Below are 23,639 nucleotides of genomic sequence, written 5' to 3' on the forward strand. Positions count from 1 at the left end.
TGGCAAATTGATACTTAAAGGTCAGCTTTATTCTCTCATATAAAAGAAGTCCATGGGTAGGCAAATTATGGCTGGTGTGACAGCGTCACAGTTACTGGTGGTCTAAGGCCCCTTCTGCCTTCCTTTTCTGCCTATCAGGATTGGGCTTCCGTGGTCTGGCTGGAGCTGCTGTGACCACATCCATATGCCAGGCAGAGGAGGGAAGAAGGGAAGAAAGACAACAACGGGGCACGCTCCAGCCGAGTCAGCTTCCTTTCAGGACACACTTCCATTTATACCTTACTGACCAGGGTTGAGTCATGTGGAACTGCTCAGCATGCCTGGAGGTCTGGTCTCTTGGCGGGTCCCTTGCCTCCCAGAATAGAATCAGCTTCCTCTGACTTAGAAAGGAAGGATGTTGGCTAGGCGTCCACAGTACCCGCTGCAGCCCCTCTGGCTCTGGAGCAGAGAGTTGATTGTCGGGGCAAGAGTGGAAGCAGAGAGATGAGTTAGGAAGTTAGAAGGTGGTGGCGTGGGCTAGGCTGGGCACTGGAGCAGGGGAGAGATGGGCAGATTGGTGAAACATTCTGGGGTCGAGTCCATAGAACTTGCTAATGTGTTGGGTGTGAAGAGTGAAGAAAGGAATAATTGAGCAGCTGGTGGAGAGATGGCGGTGCCATTTATCATATGGAGAAGGCCAGGGAGGAGTCGTTCAGGGGAACTTCAGTTTGTGAGATGTCTGGACAGCCGAGTGGAAAAATCAGGGGAGGCGGTTGAGTCTGGAGCTAATCTGTCACTTCTCCCATGTAGCCCCCCATCCCATCCAGCCACGGGAACCGCTCACCATCCCTCCAACATGGCAGCGTGCTCTCTTGCCTCCGTGTCTTTTTGCGTGCTGCTCTCTCCCGCCTGCGGTGCTTGCTCCTCGCCTTCCCCCTTTCCCAAGCCTCTCATCCATCCCTCAGCACTAGTCTCAGGCTTCCCTGCTCCTGGAAAGCCTCCCTGGATGCACCAGGCTGTAAGTGCCCCCGTGGCACCTGGGACATATATCTATATCAGCACTTGTCACACTCCGGTGAATGCGTTTCTTACCTGCCTTGCCACCAGACTGCAAGCGCTTTGAGGGCAAGGACTGTGTCTTTTACCTTTATATCCCAAAGTTGTCTGGCATACCTCCTGGCACTTAATGTCCCAAGGCTCTTTTACTTGAGATAATCTTTATAATCAGTTCAATTACCTGGCACACAAAAGATTCGAAGGAGCAAATGTAAAAGGAAAGGGAGTATTGATGCCTGCAACTTACACATTTTATACATTTTGCTTTCCCACCAAAGCTCTTTAAAGTCTGCTGGAGGAGGGAAGGGCTGGGTAAAGAAAGGGCTTTGTGGTAAAGCACACAGGCCAGGGAAACCACTAGGGCTTTTCCTGGAGGCATTCTGGGTATGGAGAGGGGTATGATGTGGATTAGTTATTAGATCAACAACTCATCAACTGGTGCATCTTAGCCCAAGTTCTCCTTCTGTAATGAGGTCTCATCGACTTTCCCAGTAGATTCACTGCCCCTTCTCCAACGTTTCTTGTGGGAAGCTTCAAGGAATGTTTGTATATAGTTGCAATGTTTTGCATGTCTTTATCCTCTGCCGTGAGCTCCTAGAGGGTAGGGACAGAATCTTCCCCTCATGGCCTGTGATGCCAGGGATGGAGCTTGCTTTTAGAAGTTCCATGTCTCACAATTAAGAGAAATCTTCCAGCATTGCTTTTTTTTTTTTTTTTTTTGTAAAAAACATGTACAATTTAGCTTTTTTTTTTTTTTCCCTGGGCTGTGCTACGCAGCTTACAGCATCTTAGTTCCCTGACCAGGGATTGAACCCGGGCCCCAGCAGTGAAAGCACCTTGTCCTAACCACTGGACTGCCAGGGAAGTCCTAAAATATAGCATCTTATCCATTTTTAAATATACAGTTCAGCAGTTTTAAGTATATTTACATCATTGTGAAACAGATCTGCAGAACTTTTTCATTTTGCAGAACTGAAATTCTATCCATCATTGCTTTTTAATGCAATTATGTCTTTGTTTCTTTCAGGTGGTATTCCGTTCTACGTCAGCTATGGTTTACATATTTATTCAGATGAGCTGTGAAATGTGGGATTTTGATATTTATGGTACTGTTCCTAAGTGCGGGTCATAACTGCTAATGGGGAGAAGTTTCTGGTTTCCCCCAAGTTGGTATCATTTACAGCAATCTCTTAGCATTCTCTGAAGATATGTCTTGAGATCTTAACAAATCCTCAAATGCTGAAATAGATAAATATTTTATATATCTAGTGAATTGCATGAAATGTAGTAAAGCATTAATGAAAAATCTGAATTCTCAGATCTTCAATTATTCTATAAGCATAGATCAAAAGTCATAGAGGGAGTGACTCTATGGCCAGGAACCAGCACTTCTTTGATATCTTTCATCTTATGTCCTATCACTCACAGAAATCACCAAGTTTGTCTCATTTTATTAGAATTACTACACAATAAGTGGAGTACAGTAAAGCTGCTATGAGGTGTGGACACTGTGCCCGACACACCAGCCTCATGGTGCATGCAGTTCTAATTTGTGTTTAGCAAAATTACAAATTAATTTTTGATGTAGGGCATCTTGGATACTCAAGAACAGCAGAAACTGCAAATGGTAATTTAGTGAAGGCCCAGGGGCTACCAGATCACCTTCAAACAAACTGGAAGCGTCACTGTGAGAATAATTATATTTAAAAGTTAGACGGTTCTCTCATTTTGAAGATACACTGTCTTTTTCAATCATCAAAGCTTTTCAATCTTGTATTTTACCTTGAAGCTATGACCTCTTACTGAGTGAGGTAAATATTAAATTTGGCTCCATAGAAAGTCTAGGTTGAAAATGCTTTTAGGATGTAGCAGTACCACCTTCTCTTTGACTAGTCCTATTCCTGTTAATTTACTGAGAGAAGAAAATGTAAGCAAGAAATAAAGATAATTCCCACCTTCTTTCTATTGTTTCTTTTCAGGGGATCTGTATTTTGAGAAAGCTGTGAATGGTTTCCTTGCTGATCTCTTTACCAAATGGAAGGTACGTTTCTTCTCATGCACTAAATCTCATTGCGTAAACATTATTCAATTCAGATTTTAAAAACTTACTCTTTCTATTAAGCTGAATTTAATTGAGGTACCTTAGCTAAAGTCTAAATTGATAAGACTCTAGATTTAAATTACCTTCATCACCTCAACATGGTCAAGTATATTTATGAAGAACACACAGCTAACATCATACTCAATGGTGAAAGACCGAAAATGTTCCACCTTAAGAATATCAGGAACAAGATAAGGATGTTTGCTTTCACCACTGGTATTCATCCTTTTACTGAAAATTCTAGCCAAAGCAAGTAGGAAAGAAAAAAGGAAGAAAAAAGAAAGAAAGAAAGGAAGGAAGGGAGGGAGGGAGGAAGGAGGGAAAGAGGAAAGAAGGAAAGGAGGAAAGGAAGAAAGAAAAGAGAAAAGAAATAGCATCCATATTGATTGGAAGAGCAAAAGCAAAACTATCTTTCTTCACAGATGACATCCTGTATGTAGAAAACCCCAAATATCCATAAAAAAACAAAAACAAAAACTATTAGAGCTAATAAATTCAGCAGAGTTGCAGGATACAAAATCAACACATAAGATCATTTGTGTTTCATCAGCAGTGAACAATCTGATCAGGAAATTAAAACAAGGAATAAAAAATTTTAAAGGGAATTAAATTAAAAAACAATTCCATTTACAAGAACATCAGAGAGAATAAAATACTTTGGAATAATTTACCCAAGGAAGGGCAAGGTTTATGCACTAAAATCTATAAAACATAGCTGAAAGAAATGAATGAAGACCTAAATAAATGAAAAATAACTCGTGTTCATGGATTAGAAGACTTAATATTGTTAAAATATTCTAAAATTTATGTGGAATTGCAAGGGATCCTAAAGAGCCAAAACAATCTTGAAAAAGAAGAAGAAAGTTGGAGGACTCTCACTTTCTAATTTCAAAGCTTATTACAAAGCCAAAGTAGTCAAAACAGTGTGGTACTGGCATAAAGGTATCTATGTAAATCAATGGAATAGAATTGAGAGTACAAAAATCAACCCATACATCTATGGTCAGTTGATTTTAGATGAGAATGTGCAGTCCACTCAATGAGGGAAATAATAGCTTCTTCCACAAATGGATTCAAGACAATTGAATATCCATATGCCAAAGAATGAATTTTGAGTCTTACCTCACATGATATACAAAAATTAACTCAAAGTGAATCAGAGACCTAAATATAAGAGCAAATACCAGGTATTGTGGGAAGTGTTTTACCCTCCTTATCTCACTTCATCCTCTTGTCACTCTTACACAGGTAGGGAAAGTACAGCTGAAAGAGGTTAGGTAACTTGCCTGTGATCGATAGCCCGAAAAAGCAGAGCGAGGATTCTAATCCAGTTCCATCCATTCATCCAGTGCTCACCTGAGGTCGTAACTCCTGGGCCGTCCTGTTTGTTTCTGTAATCCTGAGTCACGTCACCACTGTTGTATGTTACCTCCTCCATTAAACATGAGTTGAGAGGCTCTCATGCCCACACCAGCCCACTGTCAGGCACTTTTCCTGTGTAAAACTTACACCAAAATCAGATGAGTTTGGAGCTGTGTTTGGAGCACTAGGCGTCCAATAAATTAGTTGGTGGCTAGTGAAGGTCTGCTCTTGGTACTGTGGCTTGTATTTAGGAATTTCTGTCTACTTGAGAGATATCGGTGGAAGAATATAAGGTGACATGTTATGTTCATTATGTTGTTTTATACGGTGAGTGCTGAATTGTGTGGTTAGTAAGTTCAGTTCGAGATGGGGTTGGTCAGTATAGGCTGTTGTCTTCAAAGACCCAGGAGGAACTGAAACTGAGCTTTCTGGCTCACTGGTGCAAGCCAAATTTCATGCCGTCTGTAAACACCCTACTTGTAGAATGTTGAACTCCAGACTGCATGGAAATGTGTATTCTCACTCGTCCCCATCGCAGTCCAAAGGTAATTACCTTGGTTTCAACCTGTGCATCTTGAGCAGCACCCAGTCCTCGTCCTATGGCCCTGGCAGTAGGTGGGAGTGTCTCGTGCTTACATCCACCACCATGGGTTCCATTCTTCCCTAAACCACAGTCCTGAAGAAATTAAAAAACACCATGAAGCAGTTACAAATACCATGATCCTCTGACAATGGGCTGATCTATTTTATGCCAAATCAAGAGCTGGGAGACAGCACCCCCAACTTATTGGTGATTTGCAGGGTTTTGTTTGTTTTAATGGCCGTGCTGTGCGACATTCAGGATCTTAGTTCCCTGACCAGGGATGGAACCCACACCCCCAGCAGTGGAAGCATGGAGTCTTAACCACTGGACCGCCAGGGAAGTCCCGTGATTTGCAGTTTTCAAAACACCTTCCACATTCCTAGGACTTTAGATAACTTGCCCAAGGTCATGTAGTGGTAGTTTCAGAGGCAGGAGTCAGTCCCAGCCTTCTGACTCTGGCAGAGCTGTGTCTACTGCATTACGCAGTCTACAATTACATGATGCTACCCAATGCCTGAGCCCCCAAGCCTCCCAGAATTAAAGTAAATGGAATAAACTTGAGTCCTCTTTTTCTCTACTCATCCCTAGGAGAAGAACTGTAGTCATGAAGTGACAGTGGTCCTATTTTCTAGGACTTTCTATGATGCAAAATCTCTTGGTGCGTAAGTCTCCTACAGTTATTTTTTTGTTAAGCTTTCCACACGCCCATCCCAATTCATTCCTTATCATTTTCTTTCCTTTGGCACTGCTCCATCTGTCCCATCTTTTCTGTTAGAGGGTAAGGTAGAGTGGAAAATGACACAGTCCATTAGCAGATTCAAGGAGTCTGTGGGCTGTGATTCATCTTAAAACCAACTTAACAGATACATAAGTGTGTGTGTGTGTGTGTGTGTGTGTGTGTGTGTGTGTGTGTGTGTGTGTGTGTGTGTGTGTGTGTGTGTGTGTGTGTGTGTGTGTGTGTGTGTGTGTGTGTGTGTGATGCGACTCTTCAACCCAGAAGGGGGAAGCGGAGAAACTGAATTTCTCTTTTTAATCTGATCTGTATATGTTGTTTTCTCTATTTCAGATGAATTTCCTGAAATAAACCGAGCCTCAATTAGGCAGGATCACAAGGGGCGATTCTATGAAGACTTCTATAAGTATGTTTGGGTTGCTTTTGCCTTTTGTTTTCCCTTGGTTGTTTCTTCCCTAACTTAGAAAAAAAAAATTAACCTTTTTACTTTGGAATAATTTTAGGTTTACAGAGAAGTAGCAAAGATAGTACAGAGAGTTCCCATATACCCTTCACCCAGTTTCCTCTGTGAATATTTCCTAACCAAGGTACATCTATCAAAACTACGAGATGAGGACTGGTACATTGCTATGAACTAAATATCAGACTTTTCTCAGATTCATCAGTTTTTCCGCTTATGTACCTTTTTTGTTCCAGGATCCAATGCAGGATACCACATTGCAATTAGACTTTCCAAACTTTTTATTGTGAAAAGTTTCAAACTCACAGAAAAGAATAATGAATTAATATAATGAACCCATATTCCCAATTCCTGGATTAAACAGTTATTATCATGCCATATTTGTTTCATTTTTTTAAAAAAATTATTTATTTATTTTTGGCTACATTGGGTCTTCGTTGCTATGCGCGGGCTCTCTCTAGTTGCAGAGAGCGGAGGCTATTCGTTGCAGTGCGCGGACTTCTCATTGCGGTGGCTTCTCTTGTTGTGGAGCACAGGCTCTAGGAGCGCTGGCTTCAGTAGTTGCAGCACGCAGGCTCAGTAGTTGTGGCACACGGGCTTAGATGCTCTGTGGCATGTGGGATCTTCCCAGACCAGGGCTCGAGCCTGTGTCCCCTGCATTGGCAGGCGGATTCTTAACCACTGCACCACCAGGGAAGCCCCGCTTCATTTGGTTTTTGGCTATATTTTACTTAAGAGCAAACTATAGATATTAAAACATTTTGTTCCTAAAGAATAAGGGCAACCATGGACTTTCAGTGATTATGGTGTGTCACTGTAGGTTTATTAATTTCAACAAATGTACCACTCTGGTGAGGAATGTTGATAATTGGGTGAGGGGGGCATGAAACATGTGTTAAGGGAGGGAGTATATGGGAAATCTCTGTACCTTCCTCTCAATTTTGCTGTGAAATTAAAACTGCTCTAAAAAAAGTCTGAATTAAAAAAAAAAAGCAGGAAACACTCAGGGATGCATAACTGTGTATCTGTCTCTCACAGTGACATATAATTTTAAAAATTAGAAAAAAATTAAATATCAAACAATAAAGAATTAAATTATGGTAGAATTTCAGACTGACAAAATATTATACAGCCATCCCATTAAAAATGATGTAATCCTCTTTGATAATTGTTGGATATGAGTGGTAGGTACATGCAGGCTCACAGTGCTATTTTCTCTACCAAAGTATATTTGATTTTATTAAAAACAAAAATTTAAAAAGAGGAACGTCCAATTTTAAAACAGGCTAAACTGAAAAGGGTCTGGAGAAACACATATCATAGTGTTAAAAGTACTTCCCTTTGGATTGCAAAGTCAGACCAGGGGTAAGACCCAAAACAAACAAGATGAAAAAATGGGCTTCTTGGTGGTGTATATTCACTGCGTTTGGACAAATGAATAATGACAGGTCTCCATCGTTATAGTATCTTACAGGGTATTTCCACTGCCCTAAAAATCCTCTGTTCTCCACTTACTCATTCCTTCCTCCACCCGCAACCCCTGGAACTATTGATCTTTTTACAGTCTCCATAATTTTGCCTTTTCCAGAGTGTCATATGGTTGGAATCATATAATATGTAATTTTTTCCTATTGGCTTCTTTCACTTAGTAGTATGCATTTAAGGTTCCTTCATGTCTTTTCATGGCTCGATAGCTCATTTCTCTTTAGCGTTCAATAATGGACCTTTGTCTGGCTGTACTATCCACCCCTTGAAGGAGTCTTGGTTGCTTCCAAATTTTGGCAGTTATAAATAAGGCTTCTGTAAACATCCATGTGCACGTTTTTGTGTAGACATAAGTTTTCACCTCATTTGCATAAATAACAAGGAGCACAATTGCTGGATTATATGATAAGAATTCTGTAAGAAACCACCAAACTGTCTTCCAAAATGGCTGCACCAGTTTGCATTCCCACCAGCAACAGATGAAAGTTCCTGTTGCTCCACATCCTTGTCAGCATTTGGTGTTGTCAGTGTTCTGGATTTTGGCCTTTCTAATAGGTATATAGTGTTGTCTCATTGTTGTTTTAATTTGTATTTCCCTGATGGCGTATGAGGTGGAGCATCATTTCATCTGCTTATTTGCCATCCGTCTATCTTCTTTGGAGAGGTGTCTGTTCAGGTCTGTTGCCCACTTTTTTTTTTTTTTTTTTTTTTTTTTTTTTTGCGGTACGCGGGCCTCTCACTGTTGTGGCCTCTCCTGTTGTGGAGCGTGGGCTCTGGACGCACAGGCTCAGTGGCCATGGCTCACAGGCCCAGCCGCTCCGGGGCACGAACCCGTGTCCCCTGCATCGGCAGGCGGACTCTCAACCACTGCGCCACCAGGGAAGCCCTGTTGCCCACTTTTTAATTGTATTGTTTGTTTTCTTATTGTAAAGTTTTAAGGGTCCATTGTATATTTTGGATGATAGTCATTTATTCAGATGTGTCTTTTGCAAGTCTTTTCTCCCAGTCTGTGGCTTGTCTTCTCATTCTCTTAACACTGTCTTTTGCAGAGCAGAAATTTCTTAATTTTAATGAAGTGCAGCTTATCAATTTTTCTTTCATGGATTGTGTGTTTGGTATTGAATCTAAAAAGTCATCACCATACCCAGGGTCATCTAGGTTTTCTCCTGTGTTATCTTCCAGAGTCTTATAGTTTTATGTTTTGTATTTAGGTCTGTGATCCATTTTGAGTTAATTTTTATGCAGGCTGTAAGGTCTGTGTCTAGATTTTTTTTTTTTTTTGTAGAGAGTATGTTAAATATCAGCTCAGTAGAGTTATTTATAAAGCACCTTTTTAGTGTTTGTGGTCCACTGTACTAGTGCTTCTAAAACCGCTGTGTACAAATGAATCCCTGGGAATTTGTTAAAATGTAGGTTCTGATTCAGTAAGTTCTGGGATGGATCCTGAGAGTTTGATGATCCCAATGCTGTTGATTGGTAGACTGCAAGTAGATTTTTTTCTTTCTTCCCCTTTCTTTTTTTCTTTCTTCCTTCCTGCCTTCCTTGTTCCTTCCTTCCTTCCTTTTTTTTTTTTTTTTTAAGTGGACGGCCAGTTGTTCCAGCACCAGTTGAAAAGACTATCTTTGCTCCATTGTATTGTCTTTCTCATTTGGCAAAGATCAGTTGACTATATTTGTGTGGGTCTATTTCTGGCTCCATTCTGTTCCATTGATCTATTTGTTCATTCACAATATCACATTGTCTTGATTACTGTAACTTCATATAAGTCTTGAAGTTGGATAGTGTCCGTCCTCCAACTTTGTTCTTCTTCAGTACTGTGTTGGCTATTCTGGATCCTGTGTGTTTCTTTATGATAAATTCCTAACATTAAATGGAACTGTATCTTTCTCTTCTTCAATTTAAATTTTACTTATTTTTTGGAATACATTCACATGGTTCAAAATTTTAAAGGTTCAGAGGTATACAGTAAGCAGATTCCCACCCATCCTTTTCCACTGATCTAGTTCCCTGACCTAGATATGTTTATTGGCTGTCTGTGTAAAAACACATATATGGATGTTTTCATTTAAGGCTTTTCGTATATGCTATCTAATTGTAATTCAGTCTGTAAGAATGTTCATTTGCCTGCACAGCACTGGGCATTTATATAATCTCTAGGCAATTTTGAAATGTTTTTATATTTTTTGTTTTCAATTTTTAATTTTCACTCTCTTGATGCAATTACATTTCTTTGTTAACGTTTGTTAAAGGCATTCGACTTTACTACATATTGCTATATGATAAATGACCCCAGCTCCAGGCGTCCCCTCTTCTCCTTTCCTTGAACCCAGTAAGGGACCCTATGTCCTGTGTGTCATCACTGCTCGATACCTATTTTGTGATCGTGCTCCTTTCAGGGTGGTGGTGCAGAATGAGAGGAGAGAAGAGTGGACCTCCCTCCTCGTGACCATTAAAAAGCTCTTCATCCAGTATCCAGTGCTGGTGCGACTGGAACAGGCAGGTACTGCATTTATGTGCTGGAAGGTGCGGCAGGGGAGGAGGTGTCAGATGGAGGCTGGGGGACCAAGAGGTTCCTGCTTGCTTCCCTTCCAGTGTTGAGTATGGCTTCTGCTTCTGGCCGGGTTTCTATGTCTGGTTGGGTCCCGCTGGTCATTGCATGTGCAGTAAGTTCAGTCACGTCCCTTCTGCAGGGGGAGGGGCCTGTGGATCAAGGCACCTTCCACTTGTTTCTTTTTTTTTTATATATAAATTTATTTATTTTATTTTTGGCTGCGTTGGGTCTTCGTTGCTGTGCTTGGGCTTTCTCTAGTTGAGGCGAGCAGGGGCTACTCTTCGTTGTGGTGTGCGGGCTTCTCATGGCGGAGGCTTCTCTTGTTGTGGAGCACGGGCTCTAGGTGCGTGAGCTTCAGAAGTTGTGGCGCATGGGCTCAATAGTTGTGACTCGTGGGCTCTAGAGTGCAGGCTCAGTAATGTGGCGCACGGGCTTAGTTGATCTGCGGCATGTGGGATCTTCCTGGTCCAGGGATCGAACCTGTTTCCCCTGCACTGGCAGGCAGATTCTTAACCACTGCGCCACCAGAGAAATCCCCCCACTTGCTTCTTACGAGTCCATCTTTCATGAGATGTTGTTCCTTCTCTTGTGTCTTTTGCTTCAGAGGGCTTTCCTCAAGGAGACAATTCTACCTCAGCACAAGGAAACTACCTAGAGGCCATCAATCTGTCATTCAATGGTGAGTAAGGGCGCCAGCCACAGTGAGCGGATGTCTTGCTGACCACATGGCTGTGACCTTCTTTTTACTAATGTGCAGAGACCTAGACCTAGCTGGTGATGCCCCCACCTACCTACCCCCCAGATTAACTGAAAGCAGTAACTTCTGTTTGGATGGTTTTAATGGCCACCATGTAGCTCTTGGGTTTTCTGTTGGGAATCAACTTCCTCTTCTCATCTGCTTCTCATGGTGATCCAAGAGTAAAGAGCTGGAGAAAGTCCTCCTTGGGCCCTTTGTTTTCCTAAAAACTGCGTTCTTATTATTTTCCACTCCATCCTTCAGTTGCTTCCAGGTAATTTTTTTTAATTTACTTTTTTTTTTTTTTTAAATTACAGAAGGAGCCCATTGTTCCTAGAATTCAAATACTAGAGAAGTATATCAAGTACAATGAAAATCTCCCCCTTCCCTCCACTGTCAGACCCTTCCAAGAGGGACCATTGTTAACAGCGTGATGTGATTTCTTCCAAACGTTTCTCCCTGCATTTATGTGTTAGCTGAGATACTTTGTTTGCAGATAACAGAAACCTACTGAATTCAAACAAAAAAGGAAGTTTACTCTAAGGATACAGGGGCTCTTGGGGCAGCCAGAAAAGGCTTGAACACCTTGTTGAGGAAGGTGGGAATGAGGGTGGCTCTGGGAACCGCAGCAGCAGGAATTCCTAGACACGAGTTCAGCTCCCAGTGACCCTGTCTCTGCTCTCTGGTTAGAATTCCATATTCCCAGCTCTGGTTAGGTGTCTGTCCATCACTGGCAACTGACAGAAGAGATGGTGTGTGGTCACTTTACTGTGTGTATCGCCTGCCCCTGTGTCTGTACTCAGGTGCTAGGGATTCTAGAGCATGGGGTCTTTTATTAGTAAGCCTTTTTGTCACATTTGAATGGCACTAAATTTCCATAGTAAAAACCGCACAGCTCAGGAATAAGAATTAGGGAATTCCCTGGCGGTCCAGTGGTTAGGACTCTCTGCTTTCATTGCTGAGGGCACAAGTTCAATCCCTGGTCAGGGAACTGAGATTCTGCAAACTGCGTGGCATGGCACAGCCAAAAAAAAAAACAAGAAGTAAGAATTAACTTGCCAAATTTAAAAAGTCATCACAAGATTCTGGTCAACTCTCTCAAATATTGTCTTAAATCAATATTTGATTCTTCTAAGTTTCAATACAGATCCATTTATGGATGGTTTAAATTAGCGACATGAAATTTGGATATTTAAGGCTACACAAGGCAAGTATTCAGCCTTGAAGAAGGGTATTAACAAAGGCAACAGGGACATAGACCTGTATTCAAGCAGTTCTTACTGTGGAAGGGGAAGGACAGAAGTGAATTCAGGCCGGGAGGTGACAACTGCTCTAACAGAAACATGGACGAAATGGTCTGAGAGCATGGAGACGCTTGCCACTGGCTGGTTTCTGATAAGCTGTAGCATCTTCACAGGAGGACTTTTTACTTTGTTTCAAGTGTTTGACAAGCACTACATCAACCGCAACTTTGACCGAACTGGGCAGATGTCTGTGGTGATCACGCCCGGGGTGGGTGTGTTCGAAGTGGACCGGCTACTCATGATCCTGACCAAGCAGCGGATGATAGATAACGGTAATGCTTCCAGGGCGCTGCTGTGTTTATAGCCTGATTTACCCTTACCCATCGGGATCTGGGGACATGAGTAATGTCAGGTGACAAAAAAGAGTTCCATGGTCAGTCGGCTTGGGACATGCTGGGTCATGCACAGTTCGGCACAGTTCCTAATTGCCAGTTTGAATATGTTAGTGTATCTTGTTTATCTCTAGAGGACATAACTGGCACTCTGACTTTCCCAAACATACTTGACGCTGGAGAACCCCTTTGGGGGATTGTTTCCGGGATCCAGCGTCCATCAGCCCATCCTGGGAAGCGCCACAGGATCATCCAGCCCTCCCTCTGTGATGTGCCGTGCGTCTCCAACTTGCACCCCCTCCCCCTATTTGATTTGTGTTCTAACAACAAGATGGAGTTGGGAACGTAAATCCCGGTGGCCAGTAAAGAAACTCTGTTGAATGATGTGGATTATTTTGCTTTTTACTGAGATGACAAGGTTCCCTTTCCTTTCGGGCCTTGAAACTGTAGTCATGGAGGCCTGGCGGTCTGTTTGACAAATCACGATCTGCAAGGCCGTCAAAAGCTGTCAAGCACTGATTAGTGGCAGATGCGGTGGGACTTGGTAAAGAGGACACAGACAAAATGCACCTATTTACTTCTTAACCACGTGGGCAGAGCTGGTGAGGAGAATAAGTCAGCTGTGCCTTGTACCCTGACCCACTTAAATCACACGGCTAATAGATTGGGATACGTATCTCTACACTGCCTGCCCCCCCCCCCCACCAACTCTTTCTGTCTTTCCTTTTTTAGGAATCGGTGTGGACTTGGTGTGCATGGGGGAGCAGCCACTGCATGCTGTCCCGTTGTTCAAGGTGATTGATTTTGCAGTGCTCACTAAAAGCCAGGTTCCAGTGCAGGGTGATCTTGAGAATAGTTAGAATCAGAGAAGCTGGAACAGTTCCGGGCCCTACCTGCTTTCCAGCTGACCTGGGCCCTGCCTTGTTCCCTTTCAGCTGCACAATCGGAGCGGCCCTCGCGACTCTCGCCTGGGTGACGACTACAATATCCCTCACTGGATAAACCACAGGTGGGTGAGATCTGGATTTGCCGTAGAGGATCAGGGATTCCATTAGCTTCCTTGCCATTTTTTTGTTCAAACCTGTTAAGTTCTTACTACAAAATCTTTTGTGACGAGAATGTGGAAACCAAAGTTCTAACATTTGTTTAAAGCATCTCTATATGCAAAGCCATGGCTGTGACATAAGAACAGTCTATGGCGAAAAACATAAAAACAAGTTTGAAGGACTTATTTCCACAACTATTCCCAATTCCCCCTGTTCCCAACTCACGCAGACCATAGTGGACCAGCACAGGGCCTGGGCCTCTCCATTTGTAGAAAAATCCCCATGCCTCCTCTTCGCATGAGACCAGGCCTCAGTGTTCCTGCTAATTTCAGCTCAAGGAGGAGGTTCTAATCCAGTTAGGAATCAGGACTAGCGCACATGAGACAATTTATAGGAAAAAAAGGAATAGAACAATATTTTAAAACATAATTAATGTTTTGTAGTAATTACAAAAGAAAGAATTGGGAAGATCAGTGAAGCCTGAGACAAAGGTGTTCCTGGGAGGGCTGATCCATGGCTGGGATTCCAGCTGTGTCTTGAGGTTTAAAATGAAAGGGGTTTAGGGACTTCCTCAGCGGTCCAGTGGTTAAGACTGCACGCTTCCGCTGCAGGGGACACAGGTTTGATCCCTGGTCGGGGAACTAAGATCCCGCATGCCGTGTGGCATGACCAAAAAAAAAAATTAATTCAAAAAAAAAAGAAAGAAAGGGGTTTAGATGAATGACCCTGTCTGTTTCTTTTGCAGTTTCTACACATCCAAAAGCCAGCTCTTTTGTAATAGTTTCACCCCACGAATAAAACTGGCCGGAAAGAAGGTAGGTTTCACCCACCAGCAGAGCCTTTAGGGACTGTCACTGATGTTGTTATTTTGGGCCTAAGAAACCTCCTATCCCCCAGTGGTCATGAATAGCATTTGAGAAATTTGTCTTAGTACTTTATAGTTTTCTGCATTAAATAAATAAACAACAAAGCAAATCCCAGGAGTGATAAACTCTATTTAATTTTGCAGCCTGCCTCTGAGAAAGCAAAAAATGGCCGTGATACGTGTGAGTATTTTTTTCTCCTTTCATCACTTTTAGAAAGAGTCACCTAACCCATGGCAACAAGATTTTGTGAGGTTGCGTAAAAAATTCACAGCCAAGTTTGGGAGACCAGAGTTCCCCTTGTGTGATCTTTGGAAGGTCCCTTAGTGATCCTGTATATTTTTGTCCTGTCAGCTGCAAAATGGGTGATAACAAAACCTTATTTTTCTTTTCCATAGGTCAATTGTAGGGATCGGGTGGAAAGTTTTAAAGGACTAAATATACACATTAAGATGATATTTTTATTTTTTTAAAATTAATTAATTTATTTTTGGCTGCGTTGGGTCTTTGTTGCTGTTCGCGGGCTTTCTCTAGTTGCAGTGAGCGGGGGCTACTCTGTTGTGGTGCGCGAGCTTCTTAACGCGGTGGTTTCTCTTGTTGCGGAGCACGGGCTCTAGGTGTGCAGGCTTCAGCAGTTGTGGCTCACAGGCTGTAGAGCGCAGGCTCAGTAGTTGTGGCGCACGGGCTTCGTTGCTCCGTGGCATGTGGGATCTTCCCGGACCAGGGCTCAAACCCGTGTCCCCTGCATTGGCAGGTGGGTTCTTAACCACTGCGCCACGAGGGAAGCCCAAGATGATATTTTTAAAGTGGGATCACAGAAGGAAATGCTGCCATCATCTTGCCTTTACTTAATGCTAGTAAATAGTAATCTCTATATCGCTTTGACATATAAATCATTTAATCTTAGTAACCTGACGAATGGGTTATTATCCCATTTTTTTCAGGGGGAGATGGTGATGATGACCTATATCTTGCAGATTTTCATGAAGACCATCCGAAGGCCTCTTGTTGAAATGTGTTTTGAGGACAGTTTGTATTATTTGTGTGTTTCAGCTCTGGGGACTCCCAAAGAATCTGAGAACACCCTTCCCATCCAAGTGGATTACGATGCTTATGACGCGCAAGTCTTCAGGCTGCCAGGCCCATCCCGGGCTCAGCGCCTCGCCACCTGCAGGTTTTCTGCCAGATGCACTTTGGGGTGGATGTAGAAGCTGATTAGGAAAACCTGAGGCCCAGTAGGGACCTGCATGAGAGCAACCTTGAAAACATCTTAAATTAAAATTAGCCAAGTGGAAGCCATAGTATGTGGATCATTAAGGAGTCTGTTTTCTGGTTCTCTGGCCCAGCCATTTTGTTAGCTATGTTTGCTATGAAGTATTGTCCCCTCATAAGGAGAGCATTCTGCTTTTTCTAGCCAAGAGAAGCAATTCGTGAATTCTGGAATTTTCATTTCACTGGGAGGCCACTAATGATAGATAGATAGATAGATAGATAGGCAGCCACTAATAAATAATAGATAGATAGGTAAATATATAGATTGATCAACCAATCGATCCCAGGGCCCAGAGTTTCTTTTAGGTTTATTATTCCCAGAGGGCGAGAGACTTTTCTTTCTTTATTCCTGTTTTTAAAATTTGCTCCATGGTATTTTGGTCATGTAGTAGTTTTTCATTGTGATATAGTCAGATTTACCAACGTACTCATTTCTGGGTCTTGTGTAAGAAAGCCATCCCCACTCCAAGGTTAGAAACGTGTCTTTTGTATTTTCTTCCAATACTTTTTCGGTCTTGGTTTTTATACTTAGTTCTTTATATAGAATTTTTTTTTTTTAATGAAATGTGAAACAGAGCTCTAGCTTATTTTTTTCCCTAGTTGACCAAGTACCGCGAGTCCATTTTCCACATTTCTTAGACATGGAAAGTGTGCTTTGATTGGAAGAATCACTGATTGGAGGAATATTCCGTCTCTTCACATTGTGACAAATGGGCTTAGAGTGGCCACGTGCTCTTCTTCTGTCCTTTCCCCTCATCCCATCCTGATGTCTGGTCCCGAGAATGCTTAGAGCTCACAGTGAGTGCTGTTAACAGCAGCTCCCCTGCACATAGATGCTGCCTAGGGCCTTGGCGGTGCTTTTCTTCTGAGTGTCTAAGAACCCTTTCATGGTCCAAGATCCTTGGTTTTCTTTCTTCTGATCAAAGACGGCAAGACCTGGTGTCTCAGAGACTCAGGCTGTGTTCCTTGAGGGCACAGACTGTGCCCTAATCTGTGCTCTATCCCCACGCTGGGCTGAGCATATGCTGGCGCTTAAATATTTACTGTTGAAATAATGAAAAGTGTAGTCAGCCCATGGGATCTATTTTCATGTTCCATTTAAGCTCTCCCTTAAAATCCTTCCAGGTGGAAAGAGAACAGCTCTGATGCCAGAGCGGTGGCCCTATCGGCGGTTGCTGACTCTTCCATTCTGAAATTTTGTACCCCATTGGGCTCCTCTCCTGCTGATCCTTCTTCCTGCTGTTTCCAGAGGTTTTCCCCTCAGGGAGTTTCATGTTTTAATAAGGGCATACGTTTTTTAAAATTTTTATTAAAGAAACATTCAAACAGACCAGTGAAATGAACAGTTATCAGTGTGTTGTCAATCTTGTTTTATCACTTCTCCCACATTTGAAATTTCGCTTGAGTATTCTAAAACAGATATCAGGTATCCTTTTCTTTTTTTTGCGGTACACGGGCCTCTCACTGTTGTGGCCTCTCCCGTTGCGGAGCACAGGCTCCGGACGCGCGGGCTCAGCGGCCATGGCTCACGGGCCCAGCCGCTCCGCAGCATGTGGGATCTTCCCGGACCAGGGCACGAACCCGTGTCCCTTGCATCGGCAGGCGGACTCTCAACCACTGCGCCACCAGGGAAGCCCCCTTTTCTTTTTTTTTAAACCTGTAAGTATTTCAGCATGTGTCTCTCTAACAAATAAAAAATAAAACAAAAAAAATCTGATCACAGTACCCTTGTCACTGGTAACAAAATTCACACTAATTCCTTAATATCCCTGATAGCCAGTCCCTCTGTAGATTTCCCAAAGGTCTCAAAACTGTGATTTTTACAGTTACTTAGTTTGAGTTGGGATCTGAAGAAGATGCACATGTTGCATTTTCTCTTATGTCATTTTCTGTGACCGCAGAGTGTCTTGCTTTCTTCCTTTGTTTATTTCCATATGACATTTAACTTTTCCTGTTGTCTCTGAATCTGCTGTAAACTGGCAATTATCTCTAGAGGCTTGGTTAGATTTAGATTCAATTTTTGATGCCGGAAGACATCTCAGGCTGTGCTGTGTGTTTCCTCTTGGGTGACATCGGTTCACAACCCCATTCTCAGTGACACGAGCTTGATGGTGGGATGAGGTGGGGTCAGGCTGAGCAATTGCTTCTTTACAACTCTGATCCTGGGACTCCGGCCATTGGATGACTGTCAGTCATCTCCCCCGTTTCTTCCACGACGTCTCCAGCTGCTCAGGGCAGAGTCCCTCCTACATTACCTCCTCGGAGATCCCATTGGGGGTTTTCGTTATTGGCCTCCCATGTAGCCCAGGCTGGGGATCCATTTGGGAGTTGTAACTCTAGGTCGGACAGCACCCCCCGCTTGGTGTGACTTGGTCTCTACCCACCAGGTCCGTGCGAGAGCGGGAGAGTCACAGTCGGAAGAGCGCCAGCTCCTGTGATGTCTCATCCAGCCCTTCCCTGCCTGGCCAGCCGCTGCCCACAGAGGAGGTGAGGAGCCAGGCTTCTGACGACAGTTCCCTGGGCAGGAGCGCCAACATCCTGATGATCCCTCACCCCCACCTGCACCAGTATGAAGTCAGCAGCTCCTTGGGCTACACCAGCACTCGAGGTCAGAGGGCAGGGCTGGGCAGGGTGGGGATAGCCGCCTTCCTGTAGCGGGGATGGGCGGGACTATGGATAGGTGTGGGCTGTAAGTCCCATGTGTTAATTATTTCCATGCAGGTGCAGTGAGTACGAATGGCCTTAGCTGTTTGTGTGTGTGTGTGTGTTATACTATTTTCATCTTTGCCCTTTCTTCTCTCTTCCCTATAAATGTCTACCTTTCCATATGTTAAGGTAGAGCTTTTCTTAGGCCTAAGGTTAAAGTGTTTACTTATTTCCTTAGCATTTCCATTCAAGCCACACTTAAAACAGCCTCTTTCCTCTATTCCACTTCAAGTGACCTGTTAACTTGGCATGGCCCAGGGAGCACAGGTGCTGCTTTTCCTATATCTTATCTTACCCATCCAGTGGCATCTGCAACTCAAGTATACAGCCCCCTCCTGCCTGTTTGGAAAACTTTCTGTTGTGAAATAATTATGGATTTATAGGAAATGCCCAAAAAAAAAAATCCAGGGAGGTCTTGTGTAGCTTTCACTCATTTTCCCCAGTGATAACATCTCGCATAACTAGTACAGTATTAAAACCAGGAACATGACCTTTGTACAATCCACAGAGCTTATTCGGAGCTCACTGGTCGTACATGCATTTGTGGGTGTGTGTGGGTGTGTGTGTGTCTGTGAAGTTTTAGCACATGTGTAGACATATGTAACCACACCACAATTAAGATATTCCATCCTCACGGCCTCTCTTCTGCTACCCCTCTAGAGCCATACCCTCCCACTAATCATTCTCCTCCATAATTTTGATATTTCAAGAATGTTTTCTAAATGGAGGAGTAGCCCTCCTGACTTTTAATCACTGATTTAGGACTGTTGTGTGCACACAGCTGCCTCCTGTTGCCCTGGAAGGATTCCCAAAGGGTGAGGGGTGTTTCCCAGCACTTTGAAGGGGAAGCTGGTGACTCCTGGGGCCTGAGGACCGAGGAGCAGGGCGCTTTCATCTTTCATTCATTAGGCACCATAGACACTGAGCCAACAGCCAGAAATCTTTTGACTGCTGAAAAAAGTTTTTTTTTTTAAACTGGTTCAAAGTATAAAAAGGAAATTCTGAAAGAGAAAGGAGATATTTAATTACACAACTATAGAATATAACCTATGTCACCTACATTAATTAGGGTTAGTATTCAAAAGAATTTTAATACATTTGAAGATTTCTAGGAATTCCCCGACTCCACGCTTTCACTGCTAAGGGCTCGGGTTCAAACCCTGGTTGGTGAACTAAGATCCCACAAACTCTGCGGCCAAAAAAAAAAAAATTCTAGGTTAGCTTTTTCCCACCTTCTGGAAATTTCTGAGTTTGCATGACAGTTATATTCCCATTCTGTTAAACATATTCTTAGAAGGGTCTGTAGTAAAAGTTAAACTACACATTAATCCTTTAAAAACCTTTGTTATTCTAAAAGCCAGTTCTCCTCTGAGGAGATAAATTTGCTCTTAATCCAAGTAGCTTTTTATTTTTTTAAATTATATATATATTTATTTATTTATTTATGGCTGCATTGGGTCTTCGTTGCTGCATGTGTGCTTTCTCTAGTTGCGGTGAGCGGGGGCTACTCTTCGTTGTGATGCGCGGGCTTCTTATTGCGTTGGCTTCTCTTGTTGTGGAGCGTGGTCTCTAGGTGTGCGAGCTTCAGTAGTTGTGGCACGTGGGCTTCAGTAGTTGTGGCTCATGGGCTCTAGAGTGCAGGCTCAGTAGTTGTGGCACACAGGCTTAGTTGCTTGGCGGCATGTGGGATCTTCCCGGACCAGGGTTCAAACCCGTGTCCTCTGCATTGTTAGGCAGATTCTTAACCACTGCGCCACCAGGGAAGTCCCAATCCAAGTAGCTTTGAAAACAAGTATTTCTTTTTTTGCGATGCAAGGGCCCCTCACTGCTGTGGCCTCTCCCGCTGCGGAGCACAGGCTCCGGATGTGCCGGCTCAGTGGCCATGGCTTACTGGCCCAGCCGCTCCGTGGCATGTGGGATCTTCCCGGACCGGGGCACGAACCCATGTCCCTTGCATCGGCAGGCGGACTCTCAACCACTGCGCCACCAGGGAAGCCCCTGAAAACAATTTTTCTTAAAAGTTATCTGAATGGTAGAATTGATTTCAACATCCTTAATGATATGTGAGAGTTTATTGGAAAAGCCAAAAAGCAATTCACTGGAACGGTGTCAGGCAATGCCATCCACATGGCCTTTGTTTCCAGTTTCTCTGTTATATTTAGGGCTTCTCACCCATCCACCTACCCAGTGTAGCATAGGAAACATTTCCCCTTTCCTCTACCCATATTTTTGACCCATTTTAGCCCTTAGTCCTATTTCTTATCCTTTTCAAAGTGTGTACTCACCTTTTTTAAAGTTGAGTTCTCTCCTTTTATTTCCATGATAACTAACTAGACTGTATTCTTTCTTATTTGATAAATTGGACCATCAATTTCATTAATTTACAGTGAAAAATACAGTTTTCATGGAGAAATGAATGTTCTCTTCTTGCATGCACAATGGCTTGAGGAATTAAATATTACTATGTACCATGTTCTTTGGTAGGAATTGGGTAGATAATGGTGGACAAGACATTCCTTGATGCCATGGAATTTGTATCTGCTGGACCCACTTTCTAACCTGGGTGTTTGCTTAGTAAACATGGGATGCTCACCAACAGAGTTGGTTGTAGGTTTCAGCTCTTTGATCTACTCAGGTTAGGGACCTGTCTGCCATTGAATGGGACAGGTTGAGTCTAAATATCATGCCATCTCCTTACCTGGTCAAGGCTGGATGCATCCATTTCTTCATTCTTTTCTCCCAAGAATTTAGTTTTTTTAACACAGTAATGTTTGATTGCTTACTCATGTTCCAGGCCACTGCATTAATGGGAGGGGGTTCTGATCCACCCAGTCACTCAGGGCCCCATGGTCCTTCCATCCCGGGATGCCATGGTCATCAACACTGGTCTCCAAAGTTTCCACAGCAGGGCAGAGGAGAATGGAGATCATGCGTGGAGAGGTTTGTGGTCCAGGCCTTCGGGTGGAGCATGTCACTTCTGCCTGTGTTCTCTTGGCTGGAACTCAGTTATTTGGCCCCAGTGCAAAGGGACTGGAAACTACAGTCTCCTTGTGTGTCTCAGAGGAAAATCAAACAGGTCTAGTGAACACATTGGCTATCTCTGCTAGGGTCTGCCCTTCTGGTCACCAAATATCTACATGTATTGTTCCTCCCACATGCAGAATGCACCCGCCCCATCCCCAAAGGGAGACAACTCAAGACCCACTATTGAGTCATTGCATCCAGCTCAACATCTAAGGTCTCCAGGCAATGTGTGGTCCTCCCCATCAGGTTTGGGTGTGGCTTCACTGGGCCAGTAATTTAGGAACCAGAACCCCCTTCTCCCAGGTATTTAAAAAGTAAACCCATTATTTCATTCCTTTATAGTTTGGCGATTTCACTCATTTCCCTCGTTCCCTAACATGTACGCTCTCCAAGGTCCTTGTCAGCCTCCGCAGATTGTCCTCCTAGTTCTGCTTTCACCGTGACCCTGTGCTTTCTCTCTGTGCCTCCCCCACCCCACGGTAACTGGCAGATGTCCTGGAGAACATGATGGAGCCACCACAGCGGGACTCCAGTGCGCCGGGGAGGTTCCACGTGGGCAGCGCAGAGTCCATGCTGCACTTTCGACCTGGGGGATACATGCCCCAGCGGGCACTGATCAACCCCTTTGCACCCTCGCGGATGCCCATGAAGCTTACGTCCAACAGGAGGCGCTGGATGCACACTTTTCCTGTGGGTAAGTTGGGCGCTCGGGAAAGAGCCCTGACTGGGAACTCCTAGTCCTGGCGTCCCCTGAGTGGCCTTGGTCAAGGGTGTCATCTTCTCTGCACCTGTGGTGCCCCACCTGGAAGATGGGGTGGCCACGCCCACTTTGTCTGTCCCAGGGCTCTTGTGAGGATCCTTGAGGACTTTGTAGCTAGCCAGCTGTGTAGACCCAAGGGCTCCTTTTTCTGTTTGACAGGGACTGTGCTTTGCCACCTGCTTTCTTTCCTGAGACGAATGTCCCTCTTCTTGTTCACTCCTTCCTTTCCTTACTCTCTGGATGTCAGTGTTACAGTCTTGGTTACACGGAGTTATGTTACTTTGTTTCCTCTCAGGGTCTCTGACAGCAGAAAAAAAAAATTTTTTTTTTTTTTGAGAAATGGGTGAACAATTTCTTTTTTTTCTTTTTCTCTTTTTTAGTTTAAATAAATTGGGGGAAAAAAAGCTTAAAATAAACGAGTTCTATTTTTTATAATGGGAAGCTGAAATAAAAACAAACTACAGCCATATTCCAAACCATGTTTAAATTTACAAACATAATGAAAGAAGCCTGCCATAAAAGTGTACTTTCTGTATGATACCATTTAAATAAAGTTCAAAACCAATCAAAACTAAAAAATAAATTTTTTTTTTTCAAATTCACTGTTTCTCCGAGCTCATCCTTTTTGATCTGTGTTCTGTCCTAAAGAAGATGACAGTAAGGTTTTATAAAGCTGTGGCTAAAATTAAACTTCAGCTTGATGGGCTGTTACTGGGCAGGGGAGGAACAGGTACATTAACCTCCTGGGTGTTTTCATGAAGCCATCCTGCTGAATGCTTGCAAGTGTCTAGTTATTTTCTTTGGTATTTGCTTTCGGAGTTACAAGTTAAATAAGTGAGCAATGAATCTGGTTCTTTTGGCTGTAATTGGGGGTCATTCCCAACCCCCTTTTTGCCCCTCTTATCTCTATCCTAATCTGTCACCTTACCTGTTTCTTTCTGGTGTCCCTTCCTCCCCATCATCATCCCCACCGGCTCCCTTCAAGTTCTCTTACGAGAACTATTGATGTTTCTTCCATGACCGTCAGCTCTTCCTGCTTCTGTGCTTCCCCTCACCCCCATCACCCATGCTTTGCTAAAGCTAAATGTGTTTACTAAATACTCTGCCCACCTGGCCCTCTAAGAGCCGAGGCCCTCCTCTGCCAGGCTCCCCACCTCCCGCCTCCTCACCCCCATCCTCAGAGGTTTTTCTCTTTCCCAAGCGAGTTTGTGGCCTCCAGCTTGTGTTTTGCCTCTTCCACGTTTGGGGTTTGCCCAAATACCCTCTTCTTCAATCCCCGCTAACCT

General features: G+C 43.5%; 1 protein-coding gene across 10 annotated transcripts in view; it reads left to right on the top strand.

Annotated features, from left to right (window-relative positions):
• Positions 1-23,639, top strand: part of DEPDC5 (DEP domain containing 5, GATOR1 subcomplex subunit) — a 92,992-nt gene that overhangs the window by 13,998 nt on the left and 55,355 nt on the right. For 5 of the 10 annotated variants that reach the window (XM_073790324.1, XM_033837263.2, XM_033837261.2 and 2 more), the window contains 14 exons: positions 2,063-2,141; positions 3,015-3,076; positions 5,670-5,739; positions 6,148-6,220; positions 10,156-10,259; positions 10,915-10,989; positions 12,464-12,622; positions 13,415-13,476; positions 13,618-13,691; positions 14,474-14,543; positions 14,738-14,774; positions 15,645-15,765; positions 18,251-18,471; positions 22,084-22,287. In XM_073790324.1, the coding sequence (XP_073646425.1) occupies positions 2,063-2,141; positions 3,015-3,076; positions 5,670-5,739; positions 6,148-6,220; positions 10,156-10,259; positions 10,915-10,989; positions 12,464-12,622; positions 13,415-13,476; positions 13,618-13,691; positions 14,474-14,543; positions 14,738-14,774; positions 15,645-15,765; positions 18,251-18,471; positions 22,084-22,287 (1,411 nt within the window). The remainder of the gene's footprint in view (positions 1-2,062; positions 2,142-3,014; positions 3,077-5,669; positions 5,740-6,147; positions 6,221-10,155; positions 10,260-10,914; positions 10,990-12,463; positions 12,623-13,414; positions 13,477-13,617; positions 13,692-14,473; positions 14,544-14,737; positions 14,775-15,644; positions 15,766-18,250; positions 18,472-22,083; positions 22,288-23,639) is intronic. The other 5 variants (XM_073790325.1, XM_033837260.2, XM_033837265.2 and 2 more) reach the window with 1 other exon arrangement.

This window comes from Tursiops truncatus, chromosome 13, assembly GCF_011762595.2.
Source record: "Tursiops truncatus isolate mTurTru1 chromosome 13, mTurTru1.mat.Y, whole genome shotgun sequence".
NCBI classification, from domain to species: Eukaryota; Metazoa; Chordata; class Mammalia; order Artiodactyla; family Delphinidae; genus Tursiops; species Tursiops truncatus.